Source organism: Melopsittacus undulatus, chromosome 12 (assembly GCF_012275295.1).
Source record: "Melopsittacus undulatus isolate bMelUnd1 chromosome 12, bMelUnd1.mat.Z, whole genome shotgun sequence".
In the NCBI taxonomy this organism is placed as follows: Eukaryota; Metazoa; Chordata; class Aves; order Psittaciformes; family Psittaculidae; genus Melopsittacus; species Melopsittacus undulatus.
Genome location: NC_047538.1, coordinates 21,457,915 through 21,478,155, shown reverse-complemented (window position 1 = coordinate 21,478,155; position 20,241 = coordinate 21,457,915). Strand labels below are relative to the sequence as shown.

The following is a 20,241-nucleotide window of genomic DNA, read 5'->3' as shown; positions in this document are numbered from 1 at the left end:
CTTCTGAATGGAGGCTGGGAACAACCAGCTCAGCTTGTTGGTGCCTCTGTGCCCTTAGGGCTGGATGAGCCCCACACAGGACTTTGGGAAAGGGAATTCAAGTTGCTCCTTCGCGTTCTGTCCCTTGATGGCAGCAGTGGGAAGGGTGTGGATGCTTCCAGGCTGCGCCCAGCAGTGGTTCTGTGCCTGTTTGATGCCTCCTTCAGCTAGAGCAGGGTTTAGCAGGAAGAAGGAGGAGCAGTGGAAGATGCTGGTGTCCTGGGATATGGCTGCTCTGCTGGGAAACATCCTCTTTTGCTTCCCCCTGTTCTAGCTTTGCTGTGGACGATGTTGCCCATCCCTTAAGGAGGGGAACAGGGCAGAGCTCATCTCGGCACAGCCCCACCAGCCAGGTCTGTGGGTGCAGCATCCCCAGGAGGGAGCTCATCATGCTTCATCCCCACCAGCAGTATGGTGCAGGCCACCCTACATGGTTCTGCTTCATGGTCAACAGATGCTATGGAGATGCTCAACAGTGCCAAGGTGGCATCTGCATGCTTGGTGTGAGTTACAGCACAGCTGACAAACAACCTAGGGCCATTATTCATGTGCATTGCTAGGCACAGGAGCACAGAGGGGTCATTCCCAGGAGGACCAGCCTGGGCAGAAGGTTGGTGGTAGCCCTGGCTGGTGGCTGTGTGTCAGCATGGAGGGGAGCACACTCAGCACCAGTTGGTGCAGAACAGCGGTGGCTTTGTCTGCTGAAAGGAAGGCAGGGATTTGTGTGAGCCTCACTTGTTGGCCTCCCCTCCCACAGCTGCAGCATTCTGGCCACCCACCCTGGCAGCAGTTTAGGGTTACAACCCAAGCCACAGCTCTTCCTGCCCCTCCAGGACAGCAATCCATCCTCTCCCTGAGCACATGAACAGATAAACTTCTAATTAGGGTGCTGGGAAGCTGCCAGAGGAGAGTCTGGGTCAGGGCAGGCTGTTCATGTGCTGTGATCCTTACCTGGGGTTGTTAAAGAGCTGCTTCATCCCAGGTGCGTTCATCAGTGCTGGGCATCCAGGCATGCAGCTTGTGTTTGCAGGAGGTGGGCTCCTTCCTTTGGAGCTGGGGAGGGCAGCAAGGCCCTGGGATGCTTCTGGGATAACTGGCTTGTTGGGCTCACCAGAGTGGTTGCAGTGCTGGAGGTGAGGATGAACGTTTTGATGTCCGTGCTCATAGTCATTAGAGCTGTTCCTTGTGGTGGCCATGGAGGTTATGCTGACCTGGCCAGTCTCTGACTTGAAGGGTCTGGTTGGGTTCAGAGCCTCTTTACCTGGAAGTTGCTAAAAGAACACTGACTGTGATCAATTCAGTCTGCTTGTATCTGAGCTGACCTCGTCTATCCCCTTCTCTTTGTTTTTGGATGGATGCGTTTGACATCCAGCATTCAGAGCTCCCCCAGTACTAATGAGATGGAGGAGGACCTGCATGAAGGAGATGGTTGCCCAGCCCTTGTAGCCCCTTCTCGTTCAGTGCAGTTAATGCTGCTCTTCTCTCCAGGATGGCCGTGGCTGTGCCAGAGGAGGATGTGTCTGTTTCTACCTCATCTTTGTTGATAAGATGCAGCCTTGAGCTGGCTGCTGAGATGTGAAGGGACGGTGCTGCTGGGAGCTGCTGCATATGGATGGGTTTATTGATCCATAGGAATGCGGGTAGCACTGAAGGAGCCTCCGAGGCTTTGGCAGGAGGAAGAGCTCCTGCCACATCAATGGGAGACTAAGCTGGTGCTCTCTGGAGGTTGAGCATCGCTGCGGTGATGTGATCTGGCAGCTGGAACTGCTTCGTCTAGCAGGTTCTGTGAGGGGTGTGTGTGTCTCAGAGGGCTGGGAATGGGCCAGGGAGCTGTGGGAGCTGATGTGGGAGGATGGGAGAAGGATCCAAAGTCTCCTGGGAAGGAAAGTGCTGACCTGGTTGTTTTACGCTCCCCAGGATCGTGGCCTGCCTGGCAAACTGGAGCCCGTGTCGCCCGTGAGCCCTGCTCACCCCGATGCTGAGCTGGACCTGCTGCCCGCCCGGCTCTCCAAGGAGGAGCTCATCCAGAACATGGACCGCGTGGACCGCGAGATCACCATGGTGGAGCAGCAGATCTCCAAGCTGAAGAAGAAGCAGGTAAGAGGCTGTGGGATGGAGGGGAGCACACATCCTCACTTCTGTGTGCTGCTGTACACCCCGTCCTGGAGGGTGTACCACAGAGGGGAAGTGGCAGTGCCATCAGGATGCTCTGTGCTCCCTGTTGGGGCATGGGCAGTTGCTGCTGTGCCAGCAGGCTGGAGTTGGTAGCTGCAAGACAAGGGAGCTTTGGAAGCCCAGCTTGTGGGCTCTTTTACATGTTGGAGTGCCTTGAAGGGAAGCAAATCTGTCCTTGATGACTTGCCCGTGGTCATGCAAGCAGTCAGTGGCAGAGCTGGAAGGGCAGCCTGGGTTACCTTTGTTGTCTGTACAGCCCAGTGTTAGCACAAGGTCTTTTCTTCCTCCTTTCCAGTAGTTGTCTCTCCCCAGTGCTGTTGCTGCCACTATTGTAGTTCTGGGCTGTTCAAAACATTGTGGCAATGGCCTAATGTCCCTTCCTGCATCCAGTCCCCTTCTCCAGGACTTTGCAGCTTTGCAGCCAGGAGCAGCATCTGATCCAGCTCCAGTCAGGGCTATGCCTGAGCCAGGGATTTGAGTCTGATCTTCTCAGCGGTGCTTTACCCCTGCACGGGAGCACTCCCCAGCAGAAGGCTCGCTGTTGGCATGTGTACAATTACCATAAACCCATTAAGAGATTAATATAACAAAACCTTGGGGGACGTCTGTGAAAAACCCACAGACTTAAAGGCTTTCACTTCCTAAAGCACATCACTTCCCTCTGCCTCTGTCTTACCAGTTCTTCTGTTGCCTCTGCTTGAAGCCGGTTCCTAAACTCCCTGATGGCTGCTGTTCCCAAACTGCCTGCATGAGCTGTTCCCAGGGGTGTGCACTGGGAATTTGGGAATGGAACAAAGCCTCTCCTTGGGCTGTTGGATAGGGCAAGTGCTTCTTGAGGATGAGCGTATAGTTGACCTTCCTTCCCATCAGATCCCATGGCAGGTACTCTCCCTTTCTTTCCTGCAAGACAAGCAGGATGGTTTGGGTTTGCTTTCAAACAATATGGTTTAATTAACACGAAGGGCCTTTTTTTGGTGTTGCTTTTTATTTGCAGAGGTATCAGTGTGCTTAGGGAGAGGGAGCCAAGAGTGGGCAGGAGCAGCTGTGCTGGGAATGCAAGGGAGCAGCCGTGTGTGACAGCTTGCAGGGGACGGGAACATCTGGAGTGATGGAAACCACAGAGACTCCTCTTGTTGGGTTGGTGGGAGCTGGGAGAAGCCAGCCCTTCCCCTCTCCCTTCTAGGAAGCACAACAAAGTGTTGGTCTCCTGCCTCACCTGGCAGTCTGGCTGCTGGTCCATGTCTGTAACCCACATTTGAGGATGGAGATGCAAACCGTGGTCATTGCTCACTGTGGAGAAGCACTTCCAGAGTGGGATGTGCTCCTGGCACGGCATTGAAGGTCCCTCTCATGGCAGCCGGGAGGACTGACAGCTCTGCCGATCCCCTCCAGAGATGCTGAGGAGCTGCTGGTGATGCTGACGGGAGCAGCATATGCTCCTTGCTGTTAAATTGAAGCTGTCCTTCCGTAAGGAAATGGGGTTTTATTGTTGGCTGCTTTGGTTGCTTTATTTCTTCCTTCTGAGCGAATTTTATGATACTTCCTCCCCACAAACATGCTCTGCTGAGTGGGGAGGGAGGTGAAAGTGGCTGTTGGCAGGAAAACCATCCCCTCCCTCTTTTTGGCACATGGTGGCAAAGTCGTTTGGTAGCAGATCCCATCCCTCCAGCGTGGGCTCCTCTCCCCTCTGTCAGAATCTTCCCCCAGCCCAGGGCTGGCACATCTGGGAAGCAGCATTTTGGGAGGAAGTGGGTGTTCCTGAGGTGATGCTTTGGGAACGTTGTGTCCATCTGTGCACATGAGCTGTCAGTGCAGGAGGAAGACAAGCGAGGGAAAGCACTCATCCTGGAACAGAGGCTGCTCCTGCAGGAGCAGGGGAGGTAGCGTATGCAGCCAGAATATCCTAATGCTTTTCCCCTCTGTCTCTGGGAGGCCTTCTCAGGGTAATTAAATACATTTGTATGGAAAAATATAACTCCCAAGCAGCCCCACGCACCTTTTCTCTCCTTCTGCTTGTTCCAGACATGGCAGGGAAGGCTCTGCCTGGGCTTTGCAAGAAGCAAACATCTCCAGCAAGTTGAGAACCTTCCCCAAGCCCTGCGCACCTCTGGCAGAAGGCCACCTCCACCAGCTCATGCATGCACCATATGCGCTTAAAGCTCTTGCTGAGTCCTTTCTCCCTCTCTTCCTGACAGGAAGGATAATCCTTATGCATTTATTCCTGGCAGCAGTACCGGGATCTGAAGGAGAACTGAACTGCTGGGCTGTTCTCTGTAGTGGTGCCTCAGCCTCCCTGGGTGCCGAGCAGCATAGGGCTCTCCAGGAGTACAACACTCCCACCTGGTGATGGAGCTGCATGGGTGGAAGAGCTCCAGGGTGTTTCCTTCCATCTGTCTCAAGGCTGAGTTTCCTCTGTTCTCCCCTTCGCTCTTTGCAAGGGGGTTTCGGAGATGCCCTGTGGCTGGAAGCCCTCTCCTCTGGGCAGGTGAAGCATCCTGGTACCCAGGTACCACATAAGGCAGTGTGGCAACTCGGTGTGCGTGTGTCTTTAATGCCCTTGGCTTCATCCTTCAGCACAGGAGTTGGTATGTGTGGGGACACGGTCTTCCTGCAGTGCCACCCACTGCTTGCCAGCACTGCAGGGTCTTCTGGCAGTGTGTGGTCCAGCCAAAGGGACTCTTACCTGGAGAGGGCAGCTCCTGCACTTGGAGCAGCGTTGGCCTGTGGATGCTGTAGGAACCAGGGCTATGGCTAATGATGGCATCGTGCATCCTTCAGCATTGCTGTGCTGTCTTTCCTTTGGGAAGAGCAGGAGGCTCGTGGGCAGCTGCTGCTGGCAGTGGGGAGGGAGGGAGTGTGGAGCCGTCAAGACTCATCTCTCATCCCACTTCTCTCCTATAAAGGTCACAGTCCCAGCCTGGCTCTTGTGGCAGACCTTTAAGAAACCCATTTTGTCCATGTCTGGGAACCCTGACCTATCTTCCTTTGCCATTTCCCACAGCTCCCAGGGATAGCTGTCATGAGCTGAGCCTGCTGCGGTCAGGTGTGCTGCCTGCAGCCCCTGCCTGCATCCTTCCCCCTAGCATCCCTCCTGTAACAACAGCACAGTGTTACACCACAGACACTGCAGTTTAATTCTCTACTGTATTTCAGCTATAATTAGATTTGTATTTTTCTTTTAACGAGCTGCTTTTAATGAGCCTCCACTTACTGGCAAACTTTCATTTCCTGATGCACCATCAAACCCTCTTGTCTGAAATCACTTACAACACACCGACCGCTTCACAGGACTTCTGTGGGTTTCACAACAACGTAGCCAAGATTCTGACACAGTCTTTTCTTTACCCAAATATTTCCCCCAAGGGAAGCAGAGGATTTGACAGATCCCTTTTGGTGGCTCTGTCTTTGGAGTTTTATCACGTGCGAGCAAGGCTGTGTGATGGGGATGCTTTAGGACACTAAGCACGAGCAGGCAGGCTCCCAAAGAGCTCTTGTCCGCTTTGCACAGCACTGTGGTTTGAGCCACCTGAGAAACAGCTGTGATGGAGAAGAGAAGGGAGCTTTGGGGCTTGGTTGAAGCCTTTGGTGTGCTGCAGTGGTGTGGCTCTTTGTGGGCAGGAAGGGATGGATCCTTGTGGAGCTGGTGAAGTTTAATCCCTTTCCAGATCACACATGGTCCAAGCTGGCTGTTTCCTGGCCATCCTCACATGTTCCTGGAGTAACCTCAAGGTTAAGACCCAAAGGTGGGTATGCTGATGCCAGGCTGTCCTGCCTGTGCCAGGGCCCACTCCCCAGCCTGATGGGCAGTGGTGGTGTGGTTTTGGCTGTATCTCATTGTTCTCTGTGCTGCTGCTTTTCCTGCATGGAAAAAGATGTCCACGTGTGGGGAGGTGGGAGATGACAGAGACCACAGCATGAGGATGCTTCATCCTTTGAAACACGTTTCATTTAAGGGGTGTGAGTTTTCTCAGCCAAGCCAGTGGACTTACCTGGTGCTTTAGTGTTCTCTTGGACCACATCCCACATCCCTGGTGGTGTCAGCAGGAGCAGAGATGATCTGAAGGAGGAATAGATGCCCAGCTTCTCCTTGGACCGCCAGGCACTGCTGTCTGCTAGCACAGTGGCTCACTCACCTCTGCTGCAGGCTGACTGCGCTCAGTCCCACCTGCATTTTCTCCTAGTACAAGGCTTGATTCCCCCCCATGCTTCACCAGAGGCTGCTCTGACTGCAGGCAAACAGCACACAGAGTCTGGAGACTGGGAACCGAGCAGTGGGAAAACCAGAGGTGGTTTTGGGAGCCGGTGCTGCCCTGCAGCTGCCATGCGCAGCCTGCGTGCTCCCTGCTCACACTGAGCCACGAGAGAGGAGTCTCTCATTTCCTCTTCTGGATGAGCAGCTCCTCAGGCTTACTGGAAGGGCTCAGATGTCTTCTGCTCATGCCCATTGGGAGAGATGGAGATGCAGGTCATACATCAGATACACCCGCAGCGGCAGTGATGCTCAGGAGTTGTTTCTTAGGTCTGCTCCTTTATCACTGCAGTTTGCCATGGCCTGCGAGGCTCCCATTGCACAATCAGGGATCTCCAAAGGTGCATATGTAAAACTGAAAGAGGGGACATTGTGATTAGGCTTTAGGAAAAGGTTCTTCCCTGTGAGGGTGCTGAGGCGCTGGCACAGGGTGCCCAGAGAAGCTGTGGCTGCCCCATCCCTGGCAGTGCTCAAGGCCAGGTTGCACACAGGGGCTTGGAGCAGCTGCTCCAGTGGAAGGTGTCCCTGCCCATGGCAGGGGTCGGAGCTGGAGGAGCTTTAAGGTCCCTTCCAACCCAATCCATTCTATGTGGACTTGCTGCCTTCTGCGTTCCATCTTCCAAGGGGGTGGGCAGCATTCCAGCTGGTTTGGGCTGGGTGCCTTTTACTGTGTATGTGGTGGAGACATGGTGGCCATGCTGGTGGAGCAGCTCCTGGATGTTTCTGCTGTGATGGGGAGCGAAGCTTAGGATGAGGCAGCCCTTGGGTTGTGTTGTCCTATCACAGGCAGACACATGGAGGTGAAGGGATGTATTTCCACATGCAGCTTCTGCAGCTCAGAGCCCACATACTGTGAAATGTGGAGCTGTGGCAATGCGGTGAAGGCAGTAAGAAAGCAGAAGAGCCAACAAAACAAGCTCCTCAACCCTGCTGTCTTTGAGGGTGGGTCACCTGGGTGATGGCCATCCACACCTACCTGCCTTTATCTAGCTGGAGCCTGGACGTGGTGGTTTCTGCTGAGGACAGCATGTTCTGTATGAAGGGAGGAGAGGTATGAGTCTTATTCTGCCTGATGCCTGGAAGGTGGCTCATGCTGCAGCTCTTCCTGTACCTGTTGGGGCAGCCAGAGTTGCACAGTGTGTTCATGGCCATGGGCATTTGCAGCCTGAGTTCTTGTGCTGTCTGTGCCTTGACGACCCGTGTCTGAGCACTGTGCTCTGTGCAGGGGCTCCTGTAGCTGTTGCTTGCCCTCTTGAGCACTTTGCATCTCTCACCGTGTCCGGGAGGGCTGCCCCATGCCCTGTTCTGGCCAGCTCTGAGCAGAGACGTGAGGATTCATGGTGTTACTGCTGCTCTGCTGTAGTTCCTGGCTCATTTGGCTGTGCAGTGCAGCCAGTGCACGAGTCATTTAATCAAGAACAGTCATCCCAGGGTGTCTCCTCCAACCACAGCATCACAAGATAGAGCTGAAGGTGGAGAGCAGCTTTGCTCCCTGCCCCCTGTAGCACAATAGCAGCTCCAGGGGCAGGTAGCAGCAGGGAGCCAGGCCTGAGCCGTGGCTCCCTTACAGGGTTTGCAGTAAGATCATGGAGTGCTCTCCAGGAGGCTGGTTCGAGGCAGGTCCTCATCCTCCATGCCTGCAGAGCACTGCCCCAGGAGCTGGGGCCTGGGGGCCAGGGCAGGGAGCTCTGGTGCCTGCATGGCAGGGGCTATGGGGCAGCTCTCCTCCCTCTGCCCATCCCTCCTGCCATGGTGGTTTCTGCCTCGGCACCGCAGAGAGCCGCGTGTGGACGGGGCCGGCTGTGTTCTCACTGTGACTCACCCTCCTCCTCCCCCTTCTTCCACAGCAACAGTTGGAGGAAGAAGCAGCCAAACCACCAGAGCCTGAAAAACCCATCTCCCCGCCTCCCATCGAGTCCAAACATCGCAGCTTGGTGCAGATCATCTACGACGAGAACAGGGTGAGTCTGGAAGCCTTGGAAGCACAAACTGCGGTGGTGTCAGCGGGCAGGGGACGGGAGGTTGTGAGGGGGAAATGGGGGATTCCCCTGGCAAGAGCCCTGTGGGAGGTGGATGGATGGAGCCCGTCGGGGATGGTGGCAACAGAGGGCTGAGGAGCTCACTCTGTTGTGTGGCTCGAGCACAGATGTCTTCTGAAGAACCTGCCTGGGGGGGTTCCTGTAATCAGCTTAGATTTGATGCATTCAGGAGATGCTTCAGTGCCCTGTCTGTTAAATAGCTGCTTTCATCCTCTCCTCTGGGAGGGAACCTGGTGGAAAGCTGCCTCAAAGCATGGGTGTTGCTGTGGCAGGGTGAGCTGCATGCATGGAGAGGGCATCCATGAGGCTCTAATGCTGTCAGGCCAGCTGCAAGCTCTCCTGCTGCTCCTGAGCCCCCCCGGCTGGAGCAGAAAGGACATGGATGCATCCAGGGCTGGATTTGTGGGTATTTGGTGCTGTAAACAGTGTTAGCAAAGGTCAGTCCAGCATCCCTGGCTCTGGATCTCTGCCTTGACCACTCATTCCTTGCACTCAGCCGTTGCCTGGAATAGCAGCCTGAGGAGACAGGAATTTTGCTGTGTGCTTTGGAACGCGGGTAGGAAATTGGGCCCTTTGGTAGATAATCAAGCATATTCATTTTCATTTAGGTGTGGGATAAAAAGGATGATTTTGCATAAAAGGAAAACTACCAGTCACTAATTGCTCTGAATTGTGAGGCCTGCGATTTCACTGGGAGCTGCAGAAATCCAGGTGCCCAACTCCAAAAAGGAAAACAAAATTGCATACCCTGCGCTCCCAGGCAGTGCAATTTGCCTGGTTTTCCTTGTTCCATCTGCTTCTCTTCCTGAGCAATAGGAGACCCAGTGCCAGCACTGTCTGTTGTGCGAGGGGGTAAAGAGGTTGGTGTGTTTGAAGCAAGTGCTGGCTTTGCAGACAGAAGGCTTTAGGGGCAGGGATGGGTTCTCCCCATGCACCACAAACCGCCTGCTCCAGGGGTCCTGGGCTAGACGGCTTGTGCCTCCTGTGCAAGGGCTTGAATCAGAAGAAGGAGCATCCTTGTTCCTATTCACTTGAGCCGTGTCCTGCTTGGACACTCTCACGTACCTGGACCACGTTACAAGGAGCTCTGTGTTTCTCCTTGGAAGTGCTGTAATCCCTGGGACCTGTCACGTGCAGTGCTCAGAGCTGGTGGCATCATTTGTCTCCATGTCTGACTCCATTCCCAGTTGTGCTGATCCTCAAAGCCAGTCTGGCAGCAGGACTTTGCTGTTACCCTTCACAACAGGGTGCACTTGTTCCAGGTGGGTGCTCAGCAAGGGAAGGTCACATCTGACACCAAACGGCTGCATAATATCCAGTCTGGCTCCGTGTTTGTGTCTGGATTCACCTGGGATGAGTGAATGATGGCTTTTCCCCTGCTCTTGTAAGGTCCCCTTGCGAGTAGTGTGTAAGCAAGCAGCCTGGCTGTGGGTAGGGAACTCAAACCAAACAACCCTTCCCTTCTGCTTGATAGAAACCCTAGCAGGCTGCAGGGAAGTTCTTCCTCTGAGGAAGACATGGGCAATGAATGGGCAGTCAACAGATCCTTGGCTGGCCAATTGTAATGGCTGAGGCTTGGTGGTGTAGGACCCTTCTAAGTACCCCAGCAGGGAGATGCCAAGCTCTGGGCTCTGAGGGGCAGGGTGTGCTGAGCCTTGCTGACAGCATTGCCTTTGCTGTGGTTCCAGTAGCAAAGGCAGGATCCAGCATGCAGTTGTCCTTCTGAAGGCCATCCCCAGGCTCAGCTCAGAGCCTCTCACCTCCCCTGGACACATTTGGGATGCCTTTTGGTGATGGCTGCTCTCCCCCTTGGGGCCAGGAGGAGGAAAGCTGGAAGAGGAAAGAATAAGGGAACAGTGTCAGGATCATGGGTGGAAAAGAGTGGCTGGTGCTTGGACATCAGATTGCTTTGGGTGAGTTTGGTGGCAGCAGATGCTCAGAGCATACCCAGCCCTCTATCAGACACAGGGAGAGCCCCAAGCATGCTTGCGCTGACCTGTGGCTTTGCTGCAGCTTAACAATTGCAGGGTGAGTTGGTGAGAGCAAAGGGCCTTGAGCCAGACAGAGACACATTGATCTAGAGTGGGGAAGGTCCCTGAGCCAAATTTAAAGCCTTTTGGCCTCCTCTGTGCTGCAGCAGAGCAGTGAAGTTGGATGCCTCGAGGTCTGCTTGCAGGAAAATCGGCTGTGATGGCTCCAGCCTGCACACAGAGGGAAGAGCATCCCGAGGTACTCACCTCGCTCAGCTTGTGGCTTGCTTGAAGGAGGCAGCCTGGTAAGAGATGCAAATGCAAAGTGGATATTCAGGCCTCGGGAAGAGCTGGCAGAGCCTGCAGTGATCTCTGAAGAGCAGTGCTGTGCAGGGGCAGGCAGCCAGCCCTTGTGCCGCTCCCGGAGCAGGTGGGAGCTGGTGATGCTCTTCATGGCCTGGCTCTGGTTGGGTTCCTCATGAACCACGGGTCTGTGCTTCCCCGTGCCCGTTCCCACCACTCCTGCCAGGCTGTGCCGGAGCCGCACACTGGGTGCACTCATATCCCGAACAAAGGAGACGCCAAACCCAGGCCCTGGGAGAGGTAACGTGAGGACAGAGCAGCTCAGGAGGCCGGAAAATCGAGTTAGCCAGCCATGCTGTGACCTACTTTCCTTTCGGATAACGGTGGCTGTGCAGGGGTGAATGCCTGCTAATTTTAGCTTAGGGTTCATTGGGAAGTCTGTACATTCCTCTCACCGCTGTGCTGCGGAGGGATGCGGGGTTGGGATGCGGCTCGGAGCCGGCCCAGGTTCAGGTTCGCTGATGCTAAGTGCCCATCACGCTGCTTTTCCCTCTTGTGACCTACTTAATGCCTACGATGCAAAAAGTTCCTTGGCGTTGGAGAGGATAACTGTGGAGAACGTGACCTGTAATCCCCTCCTGCTCCACTGCTGGACGAGTCATTGGTTTCTGGGAGAAGGAAGTTGCCTGTACAGATTGTGCTGGGGAAGAGTGGAGAGAGCCTGCAGTGAAATCCTGCACTGCGAGGCTGGTTCTGGAGCCTTGGATTAGAGTGAGGCAGTTGATGTGCAAGATCCAGGTGCCTTCTGCCCTGCGTATGTGCTGACCAGAGCTGTTCTCTCTGATCTCCAAAGATAAGCTGTGCACCCCCAGAAGAGTACCTTTTGGGAGATGTTTGTAATACAACACATAAAGACACACATACGTGTGTCCAAGGCAGGATTTCAGCTGTGAGTGCAAACTGTACTGTTTCTGACAGGATGTATGAGAGTGGAAGTTAACATTTTTGGTACTATCCATAGACTAAACTGTGAAAAAACCCAGTGGGTATCATTTCCAGAAGCATCCCAGTCCTGTTCTCAAAAGTGCTTTTCTTCCTTGAAGAGCCAGAACAATGTTTGAAAACAGTGGTGGGTGCTGCAGGCGCTGAGAGCAGTCAGTGGGGAGCTGAGAGGACTGCTTTGGATGCAGGATGGGGTCATCCCCTCTGCATGGTGATGCAGAGCTACCTGGGGAGATTGGGTTGTGATGGGCATCTTGCAGGCTCTAAAGGCTGGCAGCGATGCAGGCACGGGGGATCTGAATCAAACCATGTGAGAGACCTGTAGCATCTGTGCTGTGGGCGAAGCTGATCCCTGCTGGGTCAGGCACCTCTGAGAGGTATCTGTGTGGCTCAGCTTCTGTGCAGGCTTTAATTTGCCCCTCTGGGATGTGTTATTGTGTCGAGAGAATTCAGGTTTGTTCCACCTCAGCTCCCCATAACCAGGGCAGATCATCTGTGTGTATTTTTAGCCGTGGCTTTATTCCCCAGGGCCGTTGTGGGATTCCTTACATCCGTCTTCTCTTGAAATTGATTGAACATACCTGGGCTTAAAGATGTTTCTCTGCTTAAAGTGGAAATGTGCAGGTCCCTTGCTAAGTATGGGGAGAGGGGCAGTATTCCTGTTGCTCCAAATCCCTTTCCAGCCTTTCCTGGGCCACTGGGCTGGCTGACCTCTCCTTGTCAGCACGTCCTGGAGGAAGCTGCCCTGCGGCATCCCTGGCTGTACCACCAGCCCACCTTGACTTGGCTGGGTGAATTCTCCTCCAAGTCCCCTGTGTGCCCAAAGCCGCCATCAGCTACCATGTACATGTGCCTGCAGACACGCTGGTGCCTTCTCTCTGACCACTGTGACAATGTGGAGCCTGCATGTCCCATCTCCAGCTCTGGGTGACTGAAGGCTCTCTGCAGACCTGCTGTGCATCAGAGCCAGGCAGGATTCCCACTCCTCTTCATCCTTGTGTCAGACCTGTCCCTGCAAACAAGAGCACGTCAGCCTCCCTCTGGAACACTGAGCTCATTTATAGGAGCGGGATGAGGTCACGTCAGGACACGGTGTGACTTCCCCCTCCACCATCATGCCAGGAGGGGACACTGTGTGCTGTGACCCACTGCAGCGTGGTGAGGGCTGGTCCAGCTCCCCCTGTCCCCCTGCATGCTTCCAGCCACACCAGCCCATGGCTGCTGTGCTGTCAGCCCCTGTAAAAGTGGGTTTGATGCAGTGCAGGCAGCAGCGTCTGTCTCGCTCCTGGGATTGAGTTGGTGGAAATCAATAAGATTAAACTTTAATTCGTTTTCTGTCTCGGTGCCTGTTCCTTCCAAAGGGCACAGCTATCTGTCTGCAGCCTCGGCATTGTGCCGCAGGATTGCAATTCAAAGGGTTGTTTGGAGCTTCTTCCACCCCCTGCTGCTGTTGTGTCTGTGCGGTTTTACCCTCCTCACATACCTTCATAAAGCAGTGATGCCCCATCCAGAAATAAGAGAATAAATAAATGAACACTTTTAGCATTGCAAAGTATAATCTAGCCGTTAACTACTGAAAGGCACCGAGCGTGACTCAGATCCCATGGGGATTTAATGTCTGTATAACTCTGATTTTCTATGAACTCCTGATTTACATTAGAAAGGGAAGAATCAGGCCTGCACCGTCAGCACGGAGCTGTGCAGTAAATAAAGCCTTATCAGTGCAAATGCTTTCGAGCTTTAAATGTGCAGGGATTTTTTCATACCCTATTTTATGTGGTTGGGGTGAGGGCACTTTGTATTTGGCTGCCGAAAGGGCCTGCTTCATTTTGCTGTGGTTTATGGTAGCTTCTGTTCTGGGGTTGCCTTGTCTTGGCTTGGTGATGCAAAGTGGGCTTTTGGGTAGTCTTAGAGGAGCACTGGATGATGGTCCTGATGTCTGGGTTTGAGGTCTGCTTCAGGATCTGGCGTTCCCAGTGGGTGCATTGACTCAGAAGCATTGTCCAGGATGAGCCCATTTTGGATAATGCCATGTCCTGCACTTTCAGGTCCTGGAAATAGAGAAGTGCAGAGAACCCAGATCTGTTGGAGGAGGAAGGCAGACCCCGGGGCACAGCTCTGGCTCCTTGGGGTGGGTGAGCAGAGCTTTGCCATAACTGCTCCAGGGCCAAGACTCTGATTTCTAAAAGCCTTCTGTGCAGTGCTAACCTTCTGTTTGCAATGGTGAAACATTAAGGCACAGGTTGGGTTGGAAGGGACCTTCAAGCTCCTCCAGCTCCAACCTCTTCCACTGGAGCAGCTGCTCCAAGCCCCTGTGTCCAACCTGGCCTTGAGCACTGCCAGGGATGGGGCAGCCACAGCCTGGGCAAGGCTCTGACCAGTGTCCCCTGATGCTCAGGGACACTTGGGTTCCAGGAGAGCCCAGGGCAGAGCCCGTATCCCTGGGCTCCCACAGCTGGGTTGGGAGCGCCGGTGGTGTCAATCCCTGCCGGCTGTGGGAGCTGGGGAGGGAAGAGCATTGCTTTCCCTTCCCACAGCACCAGGGCTTGTCCCACCTGCTCTGTGGGCAAGGCAGCACATTGCTGAGTGGTTTGGCTCTTGGAGAGGGAATGCTGAGGTTTGAAGGGGATAGAATCAGTACCTGTGCTTGTAGGAATGCAAACTTTCCCCATGGAACCGGCACAGCCAGCTGGTGTGGTTTGGTGCCAGCAGATCCTGGCGCAGAGGGAGTTCCTTTGCATCCCCTCGGACTGTTTGCTTTATGCCTTGTGTAGGAAGGTGCCTCACCTGAGGGCTGACTTCAGCCACACTCCCCTGTATTAGCTGTCTCTTTGCCGCACCATCCCTGCCGTGCCTCTCCCTGGGACACGGTGCTGCCGGGACAGGAATCTTCCCAGCGCCAAAGGGAAGGGCTGTGCTTATCTCTGTGCCTGCTCCCAAATCGAAACCCTTCACTCCCCAACGCTGCTGCCTACGGGCTGCTATAAATAACCCCCATCAGGGTTCAGCTGCAGCAGCTCTGTGCTGCATGGAGCCATGGCTGGAGCCAGGCCAAGAAAATGCCGCCTCCTAATTTCAGATCCGCTTCCTCAAAATAACTCCCGTGTTTCCTCCCCTTCCATTTTTAACCCTGGCTTCAAGAGGAGCCCACGCAGGATCCCATCCTCTGCCTCGTGGGGTCAGCGCGTCAGCCCCGCGGCAGCGCACGTGGCCGGGGAGCTGCTTCCCCCTCCCCATCCTATTTTAAGTTGCTTCAAAGGGAAAACAAGGGCTGGAGTTTGCTTTGGAAGCCAAATGCACTTGAGGCGAGAATGGAGGTGTTCCTGGTCTGCAGGGAGGCTTGGGTTGTTGGCGAAGAGCTCTTCAGCTGCAAGCCTGTTGGAGGAGCGTGAGATGGGGTAAGAGTGTGATCTGCCTGCTCTTTAGGGGTAGCTGCTGCTGCCTGGCCCATCCGTGGGTCTGTGTGTGCCCATGGGCCCTGCAGGGACACAGATCAGTGTTTGCATTCCAGCCTCACCTCTTGAGGGTCCTCGATCCCGCTGAAGATCCATCCGGAGGACTGGTAGGTGATGGAAGTGCCCAGGGTCTGCTCCTGCTGGTGCCAGGCCCAGAGCTGCTCCACTAGAGCAAAGTGACTGGTATAAATGGGAGCACAATTCATCCCCAGGCTTCACCCCCTCTGCACACGCTGCTGTTCCCAGGGCTGTAGCAGTATCCCAGGCCTCTGTGTGGACTCGGGAAAAGGGGTCATTAGCTGCTTGCTCTGGAGCTGCACAGGGGGTATAGAACTGGTGTGGTTCTTCATGCATCTCACCAGAAGTAATGGCTTAGGTTTGCTTCTCCGTGCATTTATTCCTGTTAAATAACAGGGATTGCAGGAATGGGTGGGGTTAGCCCATGGGATGAACCCTTTGTGTTCCTTCTGCAGGGTCAATCACCAGTCGTACTTGTAATGAAGTCGGTATCGGAACCAGGTCCTGGGTGTTCCTTTGGCAAGGGAAGGATTGAACAGGGCAGCCAGTGGTGTTCAGCAGAGGTGCTGAGGCTGCCCTTGCACCTGAACTCAAACCTGTGGCCAGGCTTCTGCTTAGCATGGTCCTCAAGGTCCCCTCTGTCTGTCCATCCTTCGGGATGAGCCCCGGCCTGATGGGAACCTTCTGCTGGGTGTTGATGTATCCTTCCCAGTTCAGCACCAGCTCTCACCTCGCTCTGCGTGGCCTTTCAGACAGCCCGTTACAGCCCTGCTCTGATCTGATAAATGCAGCAGAGAGCATTGGCAATTACAGTGGGTGTCAAGTGTTAATTGGGCAGCTTTCAAGATAGAGGCATTTCTTTGTGTACGTACAAAGATATGACGTGCTCGGAATAGCTTCTCCTCCCGATCTTCCGTTCGGGAAGACGGGTACATTACAGTCGGTTAATGCAAGACAAATTGTCATTCTTCCTGATTCGCCACATGTTCTGCCTGTGGTGATTTGCCTCCGGGTTGTCTCATTAAGTTGTCTAAACATGGCAAATGCAGCAGCTGAACATACTCAGCTTCTTCTTGAAGTTAATGGCATTGTACACACGCTCCTGCAGCAGCAGCGGCTCCAGACTGCGCCATCCAGCGCATCCTTCACAGGGCTGGTACCCAGGAGAGCAGCCCTACGGTGGGACCTGCTCCTACCCACAAGTACCCTGACTGCAATTAGATGGTTTGCTGATTGCTTTCGTTCCCAGGTATGCATCACAGAAGGTTTGGGTAAGCCGATGCTTCCCCTCGCCAGCAAGCAGTGGTGGTTGGCTCCATCACCCTCTTGGCAGAGTGTTTTGTAGCAGTTTTAATGATCCCCTTGAAAAATCTTACCCCTGGTTTTAATTAAGACTTTGAAATGCCACAGTGCTGATGTTCTCTGAGCTCAGCAGGTTTTACAGCTCCTGGAGACCAAACTGCTCAGCTCTGGCTGGGAGTTCTCTGTGTGATGAGTATTTCCAAGGGGCAAGACCCTGAGCAGACTTGGCTTGTTCCTGTTAATGGAATCAGGTGCACAGCAGCAGAAATGTCTGATGCTTCAGGGTGAGCCAGGCCAGGCTGTGTTTGGTGGGGTTTGATTTCCCCATCATCAGCTGGAGAGTGCTTGAGGACACAGACCTGGGTGCTGAATAGCTGGGGCTTGGCAATCCTGGTGGGATATCCTGTTCATGGAAGGGATCTTGGGTGGGAGAGGCAGGTGCTCTATAGCAGATGGGGTGTTTCATGAGCTGGGCTGGCTCGTGGTGGTGTTGAGGCCACGTGTGGCACTGAAGCTATGTGAGTGCTGTGGTTTGTAGGCAGGTCCTGGTGCTGGGATCGCTTTGCTTCCCCTGTGGGTCAGGTCCCTTCTTCCCCTTACGTGTCAGGCAACCACAGAGGACACTGAATGTGGTGTCATGCCATAAAGCTGGTTTGTGGGGTGTTTGCTGGCCATGTGAGCCCCTGCAGCAGAGGGAGAGCAGTGGGAGCTGCAATCCCTTCCCTGCCCAGGGGGGCTTCACCCTCAGAGCTCAGCCCTCCCCAGCCCCAGGGGTGCTCACTGGGTTACAATGCTGACTGTGCTCCCAAAAAGGGGTTTCCTCCCCTCTCTTTTAAACCCTGGGGAAGCCCAGCTCCACTCCCTGCTCCTTCACCCCCGTTGTAGGCAGCTGTGGATTTTCTCTTCTCCCTACCCCAAAATAGCTAAAATCACCTCTTTTATTGAACAAACACCTCTGAAAACCCACCTCCTCAGCCCTGCTGCTGGCAGGTATTTGCCTTTATCAGCTCAGCCCTGTGGCTCATCATGATCCGGATGTATCAGACCTGTCAGTAACCCCCCTTAAAGCCTGGCTTTGTAAGGAAGTGCTGTTTACTGAAAATGTCATCTTTTATTTAGGCTCCTGCTGCAGCCAACCCTTGTCTTCTTTTCAGGCCTGTTTAATTAGTAACAGCAGCACAGCCCCTGACACATGTTCCTCCGTGGTGTTTTTTACCTCTAATAGGCATTAGGTAGCTTGGCTGGGGGTGGGAGGGGGCAGAGAAGGGGAGGGACAAGATGAGGAGCCAAGGGCAGCTCAAATCTAACATCACATGCTTGTGAAGTAATGAGTCCTAGAAAGGGCATCTCTGCCTGCGTGCTCGTCCTCCCTCCTCCTTGATGGGCAGCTATACAGAGGTGATGGGTGCAGTCATCCCCATTGGGTGCAAGGGGGCTGGGGATGCGGGTCCCTCCGCAGGCAGAGCTCAGATGTGTTAAAGTCAGGATAACTCAAGTGCCCTTTGCCTGTGGGGCTTTCCTGCTGGTCCAGAGGCTGATCTGAACCTTTTCGTTGCCTTCCAGGGTGGGATCTGTGGCAGCTCTGTGGAGGTTTGGGGACTGTGGCACAGGGGAAGGGCTGGAGCAGGGGCTGTGACCGTAACTGATGGCAGAAATAACTTGGTTTTCTCTCTCCCCTTTCTCCTTGCAGAAGAAGGCAGAGGCTGCTCACCGGATCCTGGAAGGACTGGGTCCTCAGGTGGAGCTGGTGAGTGTTACCTCTCAATGCGGGTCCCTGGGTGGTGAGCACAGCACCCTGTGTGTGTGTCTGAGCTATCAGAGGAAGCTGCTGCTGGCCCAGACCTCTCACTGGCACAGCATCAAGGCAGGAAGCGAAGATGAGTACTGAAACACAGGCAGAAACACACAGCCCTCTTTGGAGGGCCTTAACCCTTAGGTAATCCTCATGTGCTGCAGCAGCGCTGGGTGATGGAGGGGGCTCTGGCACAGCGTGCCTCTGTTTAGGATGCTGTTAGCTTCTTTGGCTTCATCTCTCCTCTGTCCCAGCTCACTGCAGACAGAGGAGGGTGCTCTGTAAGCACTGTGCTTACAATGACCTGCGGGTCCTGGGTTTCACACACGTCCTATTCCTGTCTCCCTCATGCACAGGACAGCTGGGAAGAACAACTTCTGATAGATTGCCCATTAGGGTCTGCCTCCTCCTCCGGCAAATTCCAGCTGTAAATGAAGGGATTGATTGCTGGAGGGGTGCCTGAAAACAGCCCCTGAGGGGCTGAGTCCTGAAGAAGGGTGCCTGGAGAAGGTACATCTGCAGTGATGCTGCTGGAAGGATCCAAGGGGGACAGACGTATCTCTTGCATTGTACCGGGTGTGGGGTGGGAGTGAGCAGTCAGTCCTGGGCAGCTGTAATTTGCCTTGCCTTGTGGAGGTGGTACTAATTGCTGTCTTCCCTGGGTGTGTAAGGGAGAGGTCACACGGGAATTAGTGCTCAGTGCTACGTGTGGAAGCCCACTTCCTTGTTTGGGGAGGTAGCACTCATTGCTCCTGCTTTGAGTCACCGGGGTCGAACCCTTTGCTCTCTTTCTGCTCTGCAGATTGGCAGTGCCTGGGGTTGGTGCTTCCTCATCAAAATAGTCACATTTCCCTTCCCTTCCTCCCCTCCTTTTTGCCCTTCATTTCCCCCTTTTTAGGTCGTTGATGCTTTGTCCCTGGGTGCTGACACTGCACAGGGGGAGCTGTAGCATCACCCAGTGCGCACTCCTGCCCTGCCTTCCTCTCAGAGGGCAGGGGAAGCCTCTGCTGAGAACACTGCACAGCCTCAGTTGGGCTCTGCGTGTGCCTTGCAGAATGTCTCATCTGCCTGCCCAGAGACACTTCCTATGGCCCAGCCCCCCTGTCGTGTTGGCCAGAACAGCACCCAGGACGTGCCAACAGCCTCTGCGAGACAGGATGAGCAGTCAGATCTGACCTGGAAAGGAAGCAGCTTTGCCTGCTCTGCCCGATGCACACCCCTGTCCATCAGCCTCAGCACAGACACATCCAAGGAGTGTCTTCAGGGAGGCTGAGCAGCCTGGTGCTAATCCTGTGCAAGAGCCCTGCAAGGAGCAGTGGTGGCTGTCAGCAGAGTGCAGTGGGCTCTGGTTGCTGGGAGCTCTGGTTCTTGCTTTGCAGCTGCAGTGCTGTGATGGATACACATGAGCTCAGTAGTGGGGCAGCTTCCCAGGGCTGATGGTGTGAGACAAGAGGTCACGGTGGTGATGGGTTTAGTCATGCCAGAGAGAGGCCAGAGGTTACCACAGCACTGACAAACCAGGGCTGCGAGCAGGGTGAGGTGGTGCTGCTGGCAGGATGGAGCCGTGGCTGCATCCCCTCCTTGTGCTGGTGGTGCTGGTGGTACTGAGGTGGGGCTCTGCCTCTGCCCTGCCGGCTGCAGGTTGTGCCAAGGGGTTGTGTTTGAATGGAGAAAGAAATCCTATCCCCCAAGCACGCTGATGGGCTTGTTGAGGCTCCTTGTAGTGTTAGCTGGAAGGAAGGGTTCTGAAAGCAGTCCAGTATAGTGTAAGCAGGGATCTACCCAGGCATTCTGTGGCTGTGTTGTGGCTTTCCCATGAAGTTGGAAGCCGCTGGGAGATGGCTCTGGTGGGAAACTCTTAATTCCTGACTTTGGCCTTTTAAACAGCCCCCCCTGA

At 54.5% G+C, this 20,241-nt stretch overlaps 1 protein-coding gene across 10 annotated transcripts in view; it reads left to right on the top strand.

The window, feature by feature from the left end:
- NCOR2 (nuclear receptor corepressor 2) overlaps positions 1-20,241 on the top strand; it is a 218,771-nt gene that overhangs the window by 101,914 nt on the left and 96,616 nt on the right. For 9 of the 10 annotated variants that reach the window (XM_034068507.1, XM_034068506.1, XM_034068502.1 and 6 more), the window contains exons 5-7: positions 1,957-2,136; positions 8,311-8,424; positions 18,243-18,299. In XM_034068507.1, coding sequence (XP_033924398.1) covers positions 1,957-2,136; positions 8,311-8,424; positions 18,243-18,299 — 351 coding nt within the window. Of the gene's footprint in view, positions 1-1,956; positions 2,137-8,310; positions 8,425-17,902; positions 17,951-18,242; positions 18,300-20,241 lie in introns of those variants that run through there. The other variant, XM_034068503.1, reaches the window with a different exon arrangement.